Raw genomic sequence first — 17,258 nt, 5'->3', positions numbered from 1 at the left:
TCATGCTTCAAATGCTCCACCATCATCCCCGTCCCAAAGAAACCCAAAATTACTGGACTTAATGACTACAGACCTGTGGCTCTAACGTCTGTGGTCATGAAGTCTTTTGAAAGACTGGTGCTGGCCCACCTGAAGGACATCACTGGACCGTTGCTGGATCCTCTTCAGTTTGCCTACAGAGCAAACAGGGCTGTGGATGATGCAGTAAACATGGGTCTGCATTATGTTCTGCAACATCTAGACAGACCAGGGACTTATGTGAGGATCCTGTTCGTGGACTTCAGCTCGGCCTTTAACACCATCATCCCAAACCTCCTCCTGCCCAAACTAACTCAGCTCTCTGTGCCCACCTCCGTCTGTCAGTGGATCACCAGCTTCCTGACAGACAGGCAGCAGCTAGTGAGGCTGGGAAAATACACATCCAGCACCCGTACGATCAGCACTGGAGCTCCTCAGGGTTGTGTTCTCTCCCCACTGCTCTTCTCCCTCTACACCAACGACTGCACGTCTAAAGACCCCTCTGTCAAGCTCCTGAAGTTTTCAGACGACACCACACTCATCGGCCTCATTCAGGACGGTGACGAGTCTGCTTACAGACAGGAGGTTAAAGAGCTGGCTGTCTGGTGCAGTCTCAACAACCTGGAGCTCAACACGCTCAAAACTGTGGAGATGACCGTGGACTTCAGGAGAAACCCCTCTGCACTCCCCCCACTCACCATCATGGACAGCACTGTGAATGCAGTGGGGTCATTCAGGTTCCTGGGCACCACAATCTCTCAGGACCTAAAGTGGGACACTCACATCGACTCCATTGTGAAAAAGGCTGAGCAGAGGTTGTACTTCCCTCGCCAGCTGAAGCCGTTCTACTCTGTTATCATTGAATCCATCCTCTGCACTTCTATAACAGTCTGGTTCAACTCAGCTACCAACTCTGACCTTAGAAGACTACAGAGGGTAGTCTGGACTGCTGAGCGAATCATTGGTACAACCCTCCCTTCTCTCCAAGAACTGTACTCATCCAGAGTGATCAAAAGGGCTGGCAAAATCACTCTGGACCCCTCACATCCAGCACACTCCCTCTTTGAACTGTTGCCATCTGGTCGACACTACAGAGCTCTGAGCACCAGAACGGCCAGACACAGGAACAGTTTCTTCCCTCAGGCAATCCATCTCATGAACACTTAACAATAACTGTGGAACACACACTATTTATACACTCATACACTTATTTATCTAACACTCATACTCATTCTACACCTCAAATTTGCACATAATATACCTGTACATACAAAACTGTCTATTGTAATATACCTGCACATACAATTGTCAATTTCTATATTTTTTATTCCTTATTCACTTGTTCTATTTTTTATTTTTTTATTTTTTATTTTTTTCTGTCACTGTCATTCTGTTACACTGTGGAAACTTCTGTCACGAAAACAAATTCCTCGTATGTGTAAACATACCTGGCAATAAAGCTCATTCTGATTCTGATTCTATATACCAGTTTCTTATTTATATTTACTATTATTATTATCTGATTATTGTTATGTCAGTAACACTTTAGAATAGGGAACACATATACACTATTAACTAAGAGTTTTCCCTGAAAAAAACTCCTAGTTTCCTGCTTATTAATAGTTAGTAAGTTAGTTGTTATGTTTAGGTATGGGGTGGATTAAGGGATCTAAAATACGGTCATGCAGAATAAGGCATTAATATATGCTTTATAAGTACTAATAAACAGCCAATATGCTAGTAATATGCATGCTAATAAGCAACTAATTAATAGCTAAAATTTGATCCTTAAAATAAAGTGTTACCGTTATGTCTTCATTGTAGTCTTTTATATTGTGCAGCACTTTCGTCAACTTTTTAAAAATATAAATACATATTGATTTGATTGATTGATTGAGTGCAGCTGTTCGGCCAAGAAAACCCATTCCATGCAGTTCCTGCTGAAATTTTGGTGCTGATATTAATGCCAGTGGAAGTTTGGTAGCTTTTACGCACCATTTGTCTCAGCATTTGTGACCTGCTCTGTGACTTTGCACGGCCGTGTGCTTCGTGGCTGAGTTGCTGCTGTTCCTAAATAATGTTTATGTAAATTCAGACTGCATGATGGGGTGATTTTTTTTATACCCCTGTTTCAATGTGTCTGATTGGTGTGCCCCAAAACTTTTGTACATATAGTGTATATTATACCTTCAGAGTACTTCTGTGCTCTCTTGTGGAAGAAGGATAAAAAAAACATTCTGCCATAAGTCTTTACAGCATAAATGCAAGAGAAATGCATAGAGCACTTGTTAAATAACAATAAATCAATTCAATTTTACTCAACAAATGTTATGTGGCCTCTGGTTTTAGTCAGATGTCTAGTGGAGATATGAACTGTAAGTTCTCACTACAATGATTGACTGAACAGAGTACTCTTACTAGTTTTTAAATTAATTTATTTGTTATTCATTATGTGTTAATTGTTTCCGACATTTATCAGAATATTCCCAAAGAATGGATCATCATTTGATAAAACCAAAAAGAGTTACAGTAAAGATACTTACTACATACAAGAAGCTTCGTAAATAGCATCCATACACACAAATAAGTTCACAAAAGCTACAGAAGCCAGAAACAAGTGACAGTGATTTTCATCAAGTCTCCAGTGTGAAAGTGATGCTAGTGCACTATTGTTCAAATACAAATAAAATGTTAAATAAAAGTATTCCAAGTATTGATCATAAAAAGGTATAAACAGTTAAAATATCTTAAACAGTGCTTTATAAAATATGTTTGAGCAATATCACAGAGTGCAGCTAATCCCAGTTTACTATACTATAATAACTATACTTACTATAATAACAGCCCAGTTGCAGGTGTGAGTGCTTTTAAATAAATGTGCAGTAAATAGGACATTAATGTAGAGTTACTTACATTTCAGACATAATTTGGATAGTTAGCCATAGCACTCTTGCAACGCTGCTTGTCTTATCAAATTAGAAGGCTGAAAACTAACTGAATAAAAATAAAATGCAACATAAATTAAAATTCCCAAGCAAATGCTCATATCCAGCACAGCAGGTTGAGCTTCATGCACACTGCAAAATCTACAACATAATAGTAACTAAACTGTACCATAACAGTCCTATTTTCTTAATTTCTAATTATCACTATAACAGCACACAATATTTCCATTTTTATCGTGTACACTGATAGGTTGAGAGTGCCTTGTGTGTAAAAAGGAAAATTATTTTGTTCTGCTCTAAATTTTTAAACGATGCATGATATATTATATTTCTCTAAATAACATTGAAGATATAAACTTTTTTTTTTTTAAACTAGAGATCCCACAAGGCCCCCAATCATGTCACTACTAAAATATACAGTTGTTTGATATTGCAGTAAATAGATTGTCATATTATAAAATGATCTCTTTTGGACATAAAGATTAAAAAATAAAGATCTCTTGATTGAAATTCTCTTGATTGAAATATCATAAATACAGTTACTTGCTGTTTACTTTAAATTATTATCATAGAAAATGGTTGTATTTTTCCAGTGTAAACTTTTAAATGTATTCATTCAAATTAAAACAGTACTCAAAAGTTTTGAGTATTGTGCAAGAAATAAATTACATCCAGCTACATGTAAAGGACATATATATATATATATATATATATATAATTGTGGGACAATGGCCATCTTGAGGCCATGGACATTTACGATTTTTGATAATTTACATTCTGATAGATATTGAAAGCTGCTGCGTTCTGGTAAATTAAGTCCACGTTGGTTCCAGTTCTTGATCGAATTATGTCATACGCACACTGGTGGAGGTAAACATACTGCTCCTGTTGTAGAAAACAGAAAGAAATAGTGTAAAAATATGAGTCTGAGTATGAAAACTTACTTTGGCAGTTTCTTTGTAGAACAAATGTCAACACCAATTTTTATGTAAATGTCATCTAAAAGAAATATTCTCAGTTTAGTATGAGTTAAGCTCAATCGACTATTTTTGTTTCATAATGTTAATTACGACAGATAATTTCGACTGACTCCTCCTTGTTCGTCCAAAAAAAAAAAAAAAAGGTCACAGTGTTTGGCTAAGTAATATATTTAAGTAGAATATCTGCATGATGTAAGCAATACGCTTGTTAACATACAATATGAAAAAAATAGCTTATTATTACTTTTCTATGTAACGTCTTATCCAATTTTACTCTGTCACTGTGACAGCTCATCATAAATCCTACAGTGATTATTAAAACAGCTTTACAGTTAAAATACTACAAAATACATTCAACAGAATAATTTGGGCTTTGGATCCATCACTGAGTACATTTACTACGATTTTAATACGATTAAGACAATACTCTGATTAAGAATCTACCATGTAAACAGAGATTTTTGATTACCTTAATCCGGCTAAAGTCATAATCGAAGTAAACAGAAATCGAATTAAGACGTGGAGTATTCCTATTTTAGTCGCATTACTGAAGTGCAGAATAGACATGTAAACACCATAATCACATTATTACTGTTGTGTAGGACTTTTCGCCGCATTTTGCGACAGGATACACACACGGCAGTGGTCAACCATTTGACGGCCAATAAAAGAACTTCAACACCGCCGTCGTCTGTATGCACGTACAAATAATTAACGGCATTTGAAGCTTTCATAAAATTAAATATGAAACACCCAAAACTGTACATGTCATCATCACGAATATGAACTATATGTTTATGTGTGAAATTTTGGAGGGGACGTCGGATGGCGTCATGTGGGGACGTAATGACGTGTGCCATTAATCGAACTATGTACTATAACATGTAAAACGGTAACATGAAAGGAATATTCTAAAAGCAACTCATGTAAACACCATAATCATAATATTGGCTTATTTAGAATAAGGTAAATAATTAGATTACTGATGTCCGTGTAAACGCAGTCATTGGTCCAGATCAGGGGTGTCAAACTCAGTCCCTGGAGGGCCACAGCCCTGCAGAGTTTAACTCCAACCCTAATTAAACACACCTGATCCAGCTAATCAGGTACTTCAGGCTTTTTTGAAAATTAGATGGGTATGTGTGTTGGAGCAAGGCTGGAACTAAACTCTGCAGGGCTACTGGCCCTCCAGGAACTGAGTTCGACACCCCTGGTCCAGATGGACCATAAACAAATTCTAAGCTATCTAATCCTGACCCACCCCCAACCACAAATAAAGAATGGTTCTTCAGCTTCTCAAACTTTGACAGATGCATGTTCTGAAACTTCAGCTCCATTGCCGTTCCCCTCACCATCTGAAGCGGCTCAATCCTTCCAGCAACTAAAGAAGGCATTCACATCAACACCCATCATCACCCACCCTGGTTGCCCTTGTTCTTCTCTAGATTCCATTTTAGTGATTCTCCAGGGTCTGCTCCAGAATCTATTGTTCTAGAATAAGTGTAATAATCATTGCACTCATCTCTGGGCTCTGTGCATCCAGGGACAACCCAAACTTGTATGCCCTTCTGCAACAAAGCACTGGTGGTGCCAACTTGGAATGTGTCCAGATGATGCATGATGTCCAGAGCTTTGTCCACTTATGCCCAGGTTGTGCCATGTCCGAAGTACCTCACAGCCTTCCAGCTGGAAAGCTCCTTCCACTGCCTACACTTCATCATCTATGGTCACATCTAGGGGTGGACTTCACAACCAACGTTCCTTCCTCAGTAGTCAAACCTGTGTCCTGGTGGCTACTGACTGTTTCTCTAAGACCTGCCACCTGTTTTTTTTAAAGGGGTTACCAAAATCATTTGAGACTGCACAAATACTGTTCCATCATGTCTTCTGGAACTACATAGTCCACAATTGTGGTCCACAAGTCCACAATTCATATGCAGTCTGGAAGCTTTCTTCAAGCTGCTGGGCAGTTTTTCTTCAGGCTATCATACCTAATCCCCTGTTTCCTCAGAATTTACAGCCATCAACATCAACAGCTCTAGAGTCACTTCCTATTTTAATGATCTAAGCACATGGTCTGAAGTGCATGGAATAATCTAGAGAAGAACAAGGGCAACCAGGTCTGGTGAAGGTTTAGCATCACAGAGGGATTCCAGGTTGCACCATTATGGAATTTCTCTTAATGAGTCATGGGTGTGTTTTGGGTATAATGTGCAATAAACCAATCAGAGTCTCATCTCCCATTCCCTTTAAAAGCCAGTTGCACTTGCACCATTGTGGATTCGCTATTTACATGGCAGAATTTGCAAGAGCAAAGATTGAACAATTCTCCAGAGAGGAAACAGATCTTCTTGTGTGCGAGGTTAAAGCACACGAGCAGATCATCTATGGGACAAGCCGGATTCCACCAAAGCACCCTGAGGTGAAGCAGGCGTGGGATGACTAATTTCATTTATCATTACTGCAAATAGGTAATTCTGATACATGCAATGACTATCCATTATGACATGTAAGCATTTTATCTTTATGTACACAATAATAATCTTTTACATTGTAATCTTTTCATTTTTAATATTTGGCACGTTAACGCTACGTCTCCCTGTGTGTATAATAAGCAGAGTATACACGCATTGTGCACCCACCTATAGGCGCATATTACTAACGCGCCCTTTAAATAAACAATACTAAAAAATACTGCGCCATTGACAATGGCGTAATCGTTTTCAGTTGCTTTAAAATAGCAACGCACCAACAATGTGCCTGAACACACCTCATTTTCAGACCAGCACACCCATAGGCAAACAGATGGGTGCAAGTGCATTTGCTCTTTAAACAATGTGGCACTGGACATGAAAATGATAACTGCATCGGGCTAAAAATAGCAAAAAAACACTTGCGTCGTGCCTGGCATCGCATTGCGTCTAGTGTATGATGAGGCCCTCTGTCTTCCATGCAGAAAGTAGTTTCCTCAATACAATGGCCCATATCTGTGGACCATCCCGGACCAACGCTGTAGGTCACTCAAGGTGACATTCTGGACCATCCCTACTCACCATGTTCCACTACAATCATCCCAACCATCCAGCTCCTCAGGGACATGGTCAACCAGACCGCCCCCTCTCCACTCTGGTCATCAAGGACTCCATATATACTCATCACATACCCTCATTGTCTAGTCTTACAGTACATAGAGGACTCTCTGATTGCACTACCCTTCAGTAGTGTTCTCTTCATGACTCCCTCATGGTTCCTCTGTGTGTACCATCATTACCAACTGCATTATCATTGTGTCATCTTCTACATCTGTGTCTGATTTCTACTGCCATTCACCTGTTGTTTACCCATGTGTTCAATAAAGAATCATCTGGCTCAGTCTGCTTTCTTACAGTAAGTGCTTTTACAAAATTATAAGCCTCGCATTTCTGCTCTAAAAGCTGGCTGCACTTACTTTCATTTTAAAAGGAGGTACAAGCTTAACTTGTACTGATCCCCAGAAAATCTTACCTCAGTCTGCACCATGAGAGGCCTGTGCATGCGCATATCATTAACAATTCCGTAGATGTCCACCATGCTGTCTCTTTCAATCTGGAAGATCAGGTGGTCAATGGCAGTGAAGGTCCCTGTTCTTCCCACACCGGCACTAAAAAAGTGTGAAAGTCAAATAATAAAATAAAAGTTTAAACTAACAAATGGCAAATTTGATGTTTGCATTGTAATGTAAATTTGTGAATGCTTGTTAATAGGAACTTACCTGCAATGCACCACAGTTGGAGAGTGGCGCGAGTACTGGTCCATGTGTTCTCTGACCAGGTGTCTGAAGTCAATGAGGACTTCAGTGGTCTGTGGAACTCCATGATCCGGCCACGCCGTGAAGTGGAACTGACGTACGTAGCGAGTTTCTGCTGTTTTCACCTACAGAATTATCCATAATATTATTGTAAAATATTACAATAAAATATTTAAAAACAACAACAACAACAAAATCCACTCCTATATACTACTGAAGGAATAAATGGAGATATCAGGTACAGGAAGTGTTGCTTTACATTTTTGATTCTGAAGTCTCTTATGATCCAACTCTCCAGTTCTATCTCTGAGGTGGTTGTCACAGAGATGTTTTGATAATGATTAGTCCCTGATGGCCAGTACTTCTCACATTTCACCTGGAGAAAATGACAGAGTGCAGGTTATCTTTTCTCTGAGTATACATTTTCACATTTGACCACTTTTCAATGTGACTAATAATATGTGACATATTATTAGTCATAGTCATGGTCGGTGGTGATAGCCCTCATAGGCAGCACGCCAACATTCAGTGCCATTGTGCTTTGGGCGTCCAGAGTTCGAGTCCTGAGATGGGGACCTTTTCTGATCCATTCTTCTATCTCTCCCCCACGTTGCTTCCTGTCTAACTTCTGTCCTATCGAAATAAAGGCATAAAAATGCCAAATAATAATATTTCACAATGAAAACTTACTCGTCCCATCTCGTTGCATTTGGTCAGCATCACTATGGTGAAGACATTCTTCTCCCAGACCATTCTCCAGAATTCATTAACTGTGACGGGCAGTGGACCCTGAGCTGCTATAAACTCTTTTCTTGAATTATAGCCCTGTTAAAAAAAAAATAAAGAACAAAAGAAGAGTGAAAAACATGCTTAGACATAACCAATAAAAAAAACGCTTCCGAAATTTCCACTTCTCTTTATATGCTTACTGGGATGTAGTTGGCATTGATATAGTCATCAAAGGGACTGCCACACATTGATAACTTCACTCTTGAAGCATCATCTGTTGAAGGCAAACATACAATTAGTATCAGAAAGTAGTTATTAATTAAGAACTCAAAATTATGCATCTGATTTTATGTAAGGATATAAGGTTACATTGTAGCATCATCAGTGTTGGGAAGTAACTATTTACATGTACCTAAATTACAAAATTTAATTGGGTTCTTGACGTGACATGGCATTTTCACTGTCCCACAAGACAAAAATGAATATAATTAATATTGTCGTTATTTAAAATTCAGTAAACATGGACCTGTTGTTCCCTTTCAGTCAGTCACTTTTGATGTCACGTCGGTGATTGATGAAATTGGGATCTCACTAGAGAGGCCAATCCACTTCGAGTGTAAACTAAATGAGCCAATGCACATTGGCATGCGATTATTGCATCCAGCTGCCGCTGATCACAGCGTGAGTATAAGAGGCAGCAGGTGCATCGCATTCATTCATTCTTTCGCTTTGGAGCCAAGCGGTAGTGCATCACTACTGCTCTCTACTTCGGGTTGCAAGCAGAGAGACAAGCGAGAATGGGCGTTATGGCACGGCAGTGGTGGTCACGGTCGCACGGCGAGAACAGAAATCATCTTCGTGCAGACAGCCACACCAGGAGTGTACGGTGGCTAGCTCCCCTGCGTGCTTAAGCACAAAAATAGCATTTCTCTAAAAGAGCAATGTGGGTGATCGCGTCTTTTTAAAGATGTCTTATCACCCGTGCGTTTCTGGGTGCGGTTGCTATCTGGCACCTCGGGACGGTCACGATCGCTGTCTCACGTGTCTGGCCATTGAGCATGCTGAGCAAGCGTTCGTGGATGGTGCATGTTTCCCTTGTGGGGACATGACCATCTCGGAGTTGCATGAAAGACTCCGTTATGTCAAACGTGGTGGGGTCCCTCTGCCGCGATCCAGTGTTCGTCTCGACAATTGGGGTGGCGCTGTGTCCGGCGGAGTCAGAGGTGATTTGAGGATCACAGTGACGGCTTCCCCAGAGGGAGTTCGTCACCCCTCAAGCACTCCGCAGCCGGTGCAGCGGCCGGAGGGACATGTTGGCCCCTCTACAATGTGGAGGAAGCCGGCCGTTTCCTTCAGTTCGCCCCCTCGAGACCAGATATAAATCGCTGCATTGGAGGGCTCTCTCTCTCTCTCTGGGGATGACGACTCGGCTGCGTTGCCCCTTCAGGTGTGACAGCATTGTCCGAGCCAGACCCAGAGATGACGGCTATGCTTTCCCGGGCCACCAAGGACGTCGGGCTCGTGTGGAATCCTCCACCACGTCCCGATCCTTTGAGGCTGGATGAGCGGTTTCTCGGTGGAGGTCGCGCTGGTTCTCAGCGCCCCCCTCCAGTGCCATTCATCCCGGAGGCGCAGGAGGAGCTCACAAGATCGTGGAAGGCACCTTTTACTGCCTGAAACAAATCTTGTAGCTCCTTCGCTCTCACCACCCTCAATGGTGGAGCCGCTTTGGGGTACACGGGCATTCCCTCGGTAGTCTGGGTTTTACAGCCCTTACTTCATTGTGCCCAATAAAAGTGGTGGGCAGCCCTTGTTCCTTTGAGAGAACGGGGGGTGCACATTTTCAGCTATCTCGACAAATGGCTCATACTCGCACTGTCTCGCGATCAGTTGTGCACACACAGGGACCTGGTGCTCAGACACCTCAGCCCGTTGGGTCTTCGGGTCAACTGAGACAAGAGCAAACTTGTGCCAATGCAGAAGATCTCTTTTCTCGGCATGGAGTTGGATTCGGTCAGCCAGACAGCACGCCTCACTCAGGAACGTGCTCAGTTGGTGCTGAACTGCCTCAAGACTTTATCAGGCAGGACGACGATCCCACTGAAATTCTTTCAGAGACTCCTGGGGCATATGGCTGCAGCTGCGGTGGTAGTTCCGCTCGGTCTGCTCCATATGAGACTGCTTCAGCATTGGCTCCATGACCGAGTACCGAGGTGGGCGTGGCGACGCGGTACTCACTAGGTTCAGATTACACCGGCCTGCTGCAGAACCTTCAGCCTGTGGTCAGATCCCTCGTTTCTTCGGGCAGGAGTGCCCCTGAAACAGGTATCCAGGCATGCTGTGGTATTCACGGATGCCTCGGCCACCTGCTGGGGGGCCACATACAACGGGCACGCAGTCTCAGGGTTTTCACGGGTCCCCAACTGCGTTGGCATATTAATTGCCTCGAGTTGCTAGCAGTACGCCTTGCCCTGAACCGCCTCAGAGGGCGCCTTCGGGGCAGCCGACGAGCTGTCTCGAGCAGCACTTCCAGGAGAGTGGAGACTCCACCCCCAGGCGGTTCAGCTGATCTGAAGACGGTTTGGAGTTGCTCAGGTAGACCTGTTTGCATCTCCAGAAACCACCCACTGCCAGTGGTTCTACTCCCTAACCGAGGCAATTCTCGGTACGGACGCACTGGCACACAGCTGGCCCCCAAATGTGTATTTCCACGGTACAATTACTAGGGCCGTGTTTCCCCTGGCAGACCACGTTCAGCCATCTCTAAATGAAGCAGCCTTGAGCCATCTCAGAGACTTCCATGTGCAGTAGGGCCCCTCGGGGTTACTCCACGTGAGTAAATGTCACTTAACCCCCTCTGGGAGGAGGTGACTCTACAGTGTGTCCTCTTCCAAATGGAAGGGCACGCTTTCCCAGTGTTATCCAAGTCCTACTGTTGGGTTGCGAGGAACAACTGTAGTTGACCTTCTCTGTGTAGAGCCCGGTCCTATCGTCTGCCTTATAGGAAGGATCAGGAGGCCTACACAGGAGGGGGCAGCACCTGTGGCGTGTTGGTAGGGATCCCAATTCTTCGATCATCACCGAAGTGACGTCGAGAGTGACTGACTGAAAGGGAACGTCTCGGTTTCGTATGTAACCCTCGTTCCCTGAAGGAGGGAACGGAGATGTCGCGTTCCATCGCCACAGTTGCTGTACCACCGCTGAGCTGCCGGGTCACCGGCAAATGCGGTGCACCTGCTGCCTCTTATACTCACGCTGTGATCAGCGGCAGCTGGATGCAATAATCGCATGCCAATGTGCATTGGCTAGTTTAGTTTACACTCGTAGTGGATTGGTTTCTCTGGCGAGATCCCAATTCGTCGGTCATCACCGACTTTTGTCCTATGGTTTAACTTTTATAAATGAAAAAGAAAAGCATAAAAATGTTAATAAACACCTCCGGCATAATTGTACAAGTGTCTATTTTAGTAAATGGCAATAATTTCTTTCATCCATACATTTCTGAAAACATAGGAACTTGATGATGACATGCACATGGTAAATTTTTGTCTCATAATCGTGCAAATATTTAACTTTTTTGGAACCACTACATGTTAAACTACATAATTATGGAAAATTCTGCAAATGTGTCTTGCTTACCGCTAACGACAGGTTAGCTCGGAATAGCAAGATCATTAATTGACAGAATAAGGCTGAAACGTCCTTTGGTGTGACAGATAGGCCTGTACAGTCACACCAGATGACAAGGTCTCTTTAAAAATAATTTTAAATAATTAAATAAGATTTGTTTAACTCCTTTTTATTATTTTTTGATCATTTTCAGTGTACTTAAATGCAATAATTACATTCATTTAACAATTTTCTGATGTTTTTACAGAAAACTTGTACTGTTATAAAGTGTCATGAAAATAAGTATAAAATGTGATGCTTTGTTTTTGAGACAGAGAGAACTGGGGGAGAGAAATTAGTGGAAGAGTAATATAGACAGAAAATTAACAGGGATCCACACAGAAGGGAGGAGATCCTAAGAGAATGATCCAGAAAGTAAATACAATAAAAATTATGCCTTAAAAAGAGTAGCCATATAGTAAAAAAAATTTTTTAATTCACATCTTAATGAATATAGTTTGAATATCAATTGTATTTAGAAATTTAGAAAAGTAATCAAAAAGTAATCCAATGTTATCAGTTACATTACTTTAATAAAGTAATTGAAACAGTTACACTACTTATTACATTTTAAATAGGGTAACTTGTAATCTGTAACCTATTACATTTCCAAAATAACCTTCCCAACACTAAGCATCATACCAATCATGTTCTGTTATACTCCAAGCCCTTTTTTAAAATTTTGATCATTTCTGTCACATATTGTCTGTATACATTTCCTGTTCATTCATTTCTTATTTTTCTTGATTTCTGATTGTTATTACCTGTGTCTAGTTTAGATAATCATAATCCTGAGTCTACATTGAATGTATTCTCTGTTCTTCATTTTTGTTTATTTCTTTAAACCTACAGCATGCAACTTTTGGCCCTCTAGCGGTTAACAAAATAAACTATGCATCTTGCAGGAGAACATTATTTTGGTTGTGCTTTGGCTCTGCACCTCAGGAAATTAACTGAAAATGTATCTGACTTTCTGCAATGTGACTTCAGTGTGAATAGTCTGGGTACAATCTATCAGTCAGCTAGAGATTGAAGCCTGTGATTGGGGAAAACTCATGCCACCTTTTAGTACAACATGCAACAGTCAGTCTACTCACAAGGTAGCACATTGCTGTAACGGTTCTTCGGCTTGTTTTCAATAGCCAGGGCAGTGTTTTTGGACTGTGCCGTTCCAACTGTTTTCAACTCCTGCAACAACACAGCACTTCTTTAGATCTAGATTTTGAAAACACTAATTTCTAAATTAATTTCTGTGACAAGTCCAGAGTAAAACTGTTTGATAATATATTGTCATAGGAAGAAGTGTGTAAATTAAAAAAAAATACATATTTGTGTTTCTCATGTGTACCTCATACTCTTCAGCAAAACCACAGTTGGAATCTGCATGTTTCTGCTTAAAGTACTCTTCATAATCCTCTATTCTCAAAGCAACATTACTGTGTACCATAAAAAAACACGTAAAAAAAATATACAATAAAGTGTAAAATAATAATGTTTCAACATTAAAAATGAATAGATTAATAATGAAACAGTTACTTACATTTTATTGCTGGAAATAGAAGAAAAAATTAATGCATTAACAATTTTAAGTTTTGTCAAAGAAAATTTTTTACTGTAAACATCTCAAACAATGTTACCTAATGGTGTGTACAGGGATGTCGGGACATTGTTTTTTGGTTTGTCTGTAATAGAGAGTAATAAAGAAATGTTACTAAAATGAATCTGAAAGACTTTTGTATCTTAAAATATATCCAGTATTTACTTCTCTGATGACAATGGCAACTCACCTTCTTGAATAGAAGAAGAGAATGAGAGTGATGATGAAGAGAAAACAGATCACTGCCAACACTACGCCAACAATCAGTGGAGTATGAGACTCAGGGGAATCTACATGAGAATTATTACATAATATAATTAAACATGTTTTTTTATTAATAAAACCTTGTTCATTATATTATCCGGATCACTTAATGAAAAGATGATACACTAAGAGGCAATAGATTATCCTTAAAAAACACATTATGGGTATTATGTAATTTTCTGATGGCGTTAGTAACATTGAGAGTCACAACATTATATTAAAAGTTACTTTGGGAGTTTTGTACAAGATTTGCACAAAGGGGAAGAGGACAGATATTTGATCATTTTACATACCGGTAAATTGTGAAATGCAGACAGTGTTTCCTTCTGTTGATTGATCTGCTGCCACAGCAGTGATGCAGAATGTGTAACTGACTCCAGCAGTCAGACCACTGATGTGATAGGAAGTGTTAGTAGTTGTTACATACTTCCTTTTCTCACTCCATTGAATTCTAAAAAAATCTCTATTTCCAGCTGGTTCATTCCATGTCAGATACACTGAAGATTGTGTGACATCAGTCACTCTGAGTTTCTTGATCACATCTGGCTCTGTGTGGGGAAAAGAAAAATAAATGAGTTGGTGAAAGTGGGAATTGTAATTATACAATTACATGGCACATGTAGTTACACCAGAATTTGTGAGAATCAAACGTACACTGTACAATTTTCCGTCCTAAAATAAGATGCTGACAAAGCTGAGGATTAATAGGTTATGACAATAAAAACATAGTCAATGTGTACAACTAAGAACATGCAATAACACTTTAGTTTAGGGACGAATTCTCATGTTTAAGTAGTTACTTATTAACATGCATATTACTAGCATATTGGCTGTTTATTAGTGCACATATTAAAGCCTTATTCTTCATGACCACATTTTGGATCATTTAATCCTACCCCAGACCTAAACTTAACAACTACCTTAATAACTCTTAGTAAGCAGCAAATTAGAGGAGTTTATTGAGGCAAAAGTCGTAGTTAATGGTGGGAATTGGTCCCTAAAGTGTGACCGAACACATATGTTTTAGGTTCCTCACATTAAAACAAGTAGCTACTAATAAAATTATATTAGTAGAAAAAATTTGGGTCAGTTTGTTTAAACAGTCTATTTAGCAAAGAACAGATACTTTATCATTATACATACTGGTATAGTTTGAGATGCAGACAGTTTCTCCTTCTGTTGAATTGTCGGCTGCCACAGCTGTGATGATAAATGTGTAACTGACTCCAGCAGTCAGACCAGTGATGTGATAGGAAGTGTTAGTAGTTGTTACATACTTCCTTTTCTCACTCCATTGAATTCTAAAAAAATCTCTATTTCCAGCTGGTTCATTCCATGTCAGAGACACTGAAGATTTTGTGACATCAGTCACTCTGAGTTTCTTGATCACATCTGGCTCTGTGTGGGGAAAAGAAAAATAAATGAGTTGGTGAAAGTGGGAATTGTAATTATACAATTACATGGCACATGTAGTTCCACCAGAATTTGTGAGAATCAAACGTACACTGTACAATTTTCCGTGCTAAAATAAGATGCCGACAAAGCTGAGGATTAATAGGTTATGACAATAAAAACATAGTCAATGTGTACAACTAAGAACATGCAATAACACTTTAGTTTAGGGACGAATTCTCATGTTTAAGTAGTTACTTATTAACATGCATATTACTAGCATATTGGCTGTTTATTAGTGCACATATTAAAGCCTTATTCTTCATGACCACATTTTGGATCATTTAATCCTACCCCAGACCTAAACTTAACAACTACCTTAATAACTCTTAGTAAGCAGCAAATTAGAGGAGTTTATTGAGGCAAAAGTCGTAGTTAATGGTGGGAATTGGTCCCTAAAGTGTGACCGAACACATATGTTTTAGGTTCCTCACATTAAAACAAGTAGCTACTAATAAAATTATATTAGTAGAAAAAATTTGGGTCAGTTTGTTTAAACAGTCTATTTAGCAAAGAACAGATACTTTATCATTATACATACTGGTATAGTTTGAGATGCAGACAGTTTCTCCTTCTGTTGAATTGTCGGCTGCCACAGCTGTGATGATAAATGTGTAATTGACTCCAGCAGTCAGACCAGTGATGTTATACCATGTGTTATTGGTTATTGTATGGTTGGATGTTTTACCATCACTCCAATTAAGGTTAAAGAAAGATCTACTTCCAACTGTTTCATTCCATTTTAGAAACACAGATGATGTTGTGATTTCGGTAATTTTGAGAATCCTGATCACACCTGGCTCTGTGTGGGGAGAGAAGAGCAATTCATACATGTTGATGAAAGGGGAATTAAATAAAGTATGACTGTAAATATGAGTAAGTATGAGTTGTGCCATTATGAATTGATAAAACAATTGTAATAAGGCCAGAACTCAGTGAGAAGTTGCTGTACAGTGTTCTGCTCAATGCAAGTAAATATGAGCTGTTTTCAAGCATCTCTCAGATTAAACATCTAATCAGAGCTCTTACTGGTATACAGTGAAATCTGATTGGCTCTTCCCTCGGTCAAATGATCAGCTGCAACTGCAAACACTCTGAATGTGTACTGTGCTCCAGGAATCAGATCATTTATATTGATGGAGGTGTTTTCAGTGATCACATTCTTATCTTCATATTCTACACGATAACGGGAGCTTTGACCATTCGGTTTAGTCCAGTTTAAGAAGACAGAGGATGTTGTAATATCATCAGCTGTGAGGTTCATTATAACGTCAGGCTCTGTGAGTGAAAAATAACAGATATTTGGGAATTAAAATGTGAATGCTGAAATCCTAATGTAGTGAAGATGTATATATATTTGAAAGGAATCAGTCAATAATATGAGTATCTGGCTAGAAAAATCAGGAAACATTTAGTTGGAAAACATACTAGTATATTTTGAGGTAACCACTGATTCTCCTTCTGTTGACTGATCTGCTGCAACAGCTGTGATGATAAATGTGTAACTGACTCCAGCAGTCAGATCAGTGATGTGATAAGAAGTGTTACTAGTTGTTGAACTTCCGTTTGTTTTATCACCCGTCCACTGAATTTTAAAGAAAGATCTATTTCCAACTGGTTCTTCCCATGTCAGAAACACAGATGATGGTGTGATTTCAGACACTGTTAGATTTATGATCATATTTGGCTCTGTTTGGGGAGAGAAGAGCATTTTAATTTTTTTTACAATCAGAACAAAAGTGAAATACATACATATGGGGGAGATGCCGACTGGTGGGACAGATTAACTAACAATTGACTAAAAAGGGGGAAGGCAT

General features: G+C 39.9%; 1 protein-coding gene across 1 annotated transcript in view; it reads right to left on the bottom strand.

Moving 5' to 3' along the window:
- Positions 1-3,689: 3,689 nt before the first annotated feature.
- The window catches only part of LOC107549291 (receptor-type tyrosine-protein phosphatase eta-like), an 18,436-nt gene continuing 4,867 nt past the window's right edge, over positions 3,690-17,258 (bottom strand). The window contains exons 8-23 of the mRNA XM_016230331.1: positions 16,870-17,130; positions 16,471-16,719; positions 15,983-16,243; positions 15,133-15,387; positions 14,283-14,537; positions 13,916-14,015; positions 13,766-13,810; positions 13,669-13,677; positions 13,477-13,564; positions 13,226-13,316; positions 8,660-8,733; positions 8,421-8,555; positions 7,990-8,106; positions 7,695-7,855; positions 7,448-7,583; positions 3,690-3,848 (exon numbers count right to left, since the gene is read on the bottom strand). Of these exons, the coding sequence (XP_016085817.1) occupies positions 3,717-3,848; positions 7,448-7,583; positions 7,695-7,855; positions 7,990-8,106; positions 8,421-8,555; positions 8,660-8,733; positions 13,226-13,316; positions 13,477-13,564; positions 13,669-13,677; positions 13,766-13,810; positions 13,916-14,015; positions 14,283-14,537; positions 15,133-15,387; positions 15,983-16,243; positions 16,471-16,719; positions 16,870-17,130 (2,369 nt within the window). The 3' untranslated portion in view covers positions 3,690-3,716. The remainder of the gene's footprint in view (positions 3,849-7,447; positions 7,584-7,694; positions 7,856-7,989; positions 8,107-8,420; positions 8,556-8,659; positions 8,734-13,225; positions 13,317-13,476; positions 13,565-13,668; positions 13,678-13,765; positions 13,811-13,915; positions 14,016-14,282; positions 14,538-15,132; positions 15,388-15,982; positions 16,244-16,470; positions 16,720-16,869; positions 17,131-17,258) is intronic.

This window comes from Sinocyclocheilus grahami, unplaced genomic scaffold, assembly GCF_001515645.1.
Source record: "Sinocyclocheilus grahami isolate Dianchi unplaced genomic scaffold, SAMN03320097.WGS_v1.1 scaffold367.1, whole genome shotgun sequence".
NCBI lineage: Eukaryota > Metazoa > Chordata > Actinopteri > Cypriniformes > Cyprinidae > Sinocyclocheilus > Sinocyclocheilus grahami.
The sequence above is the reverse complement of the archived record's forward strand: the minus strand, read 5'-3'. Positions and strand labels throughout refer to the sequence as shown.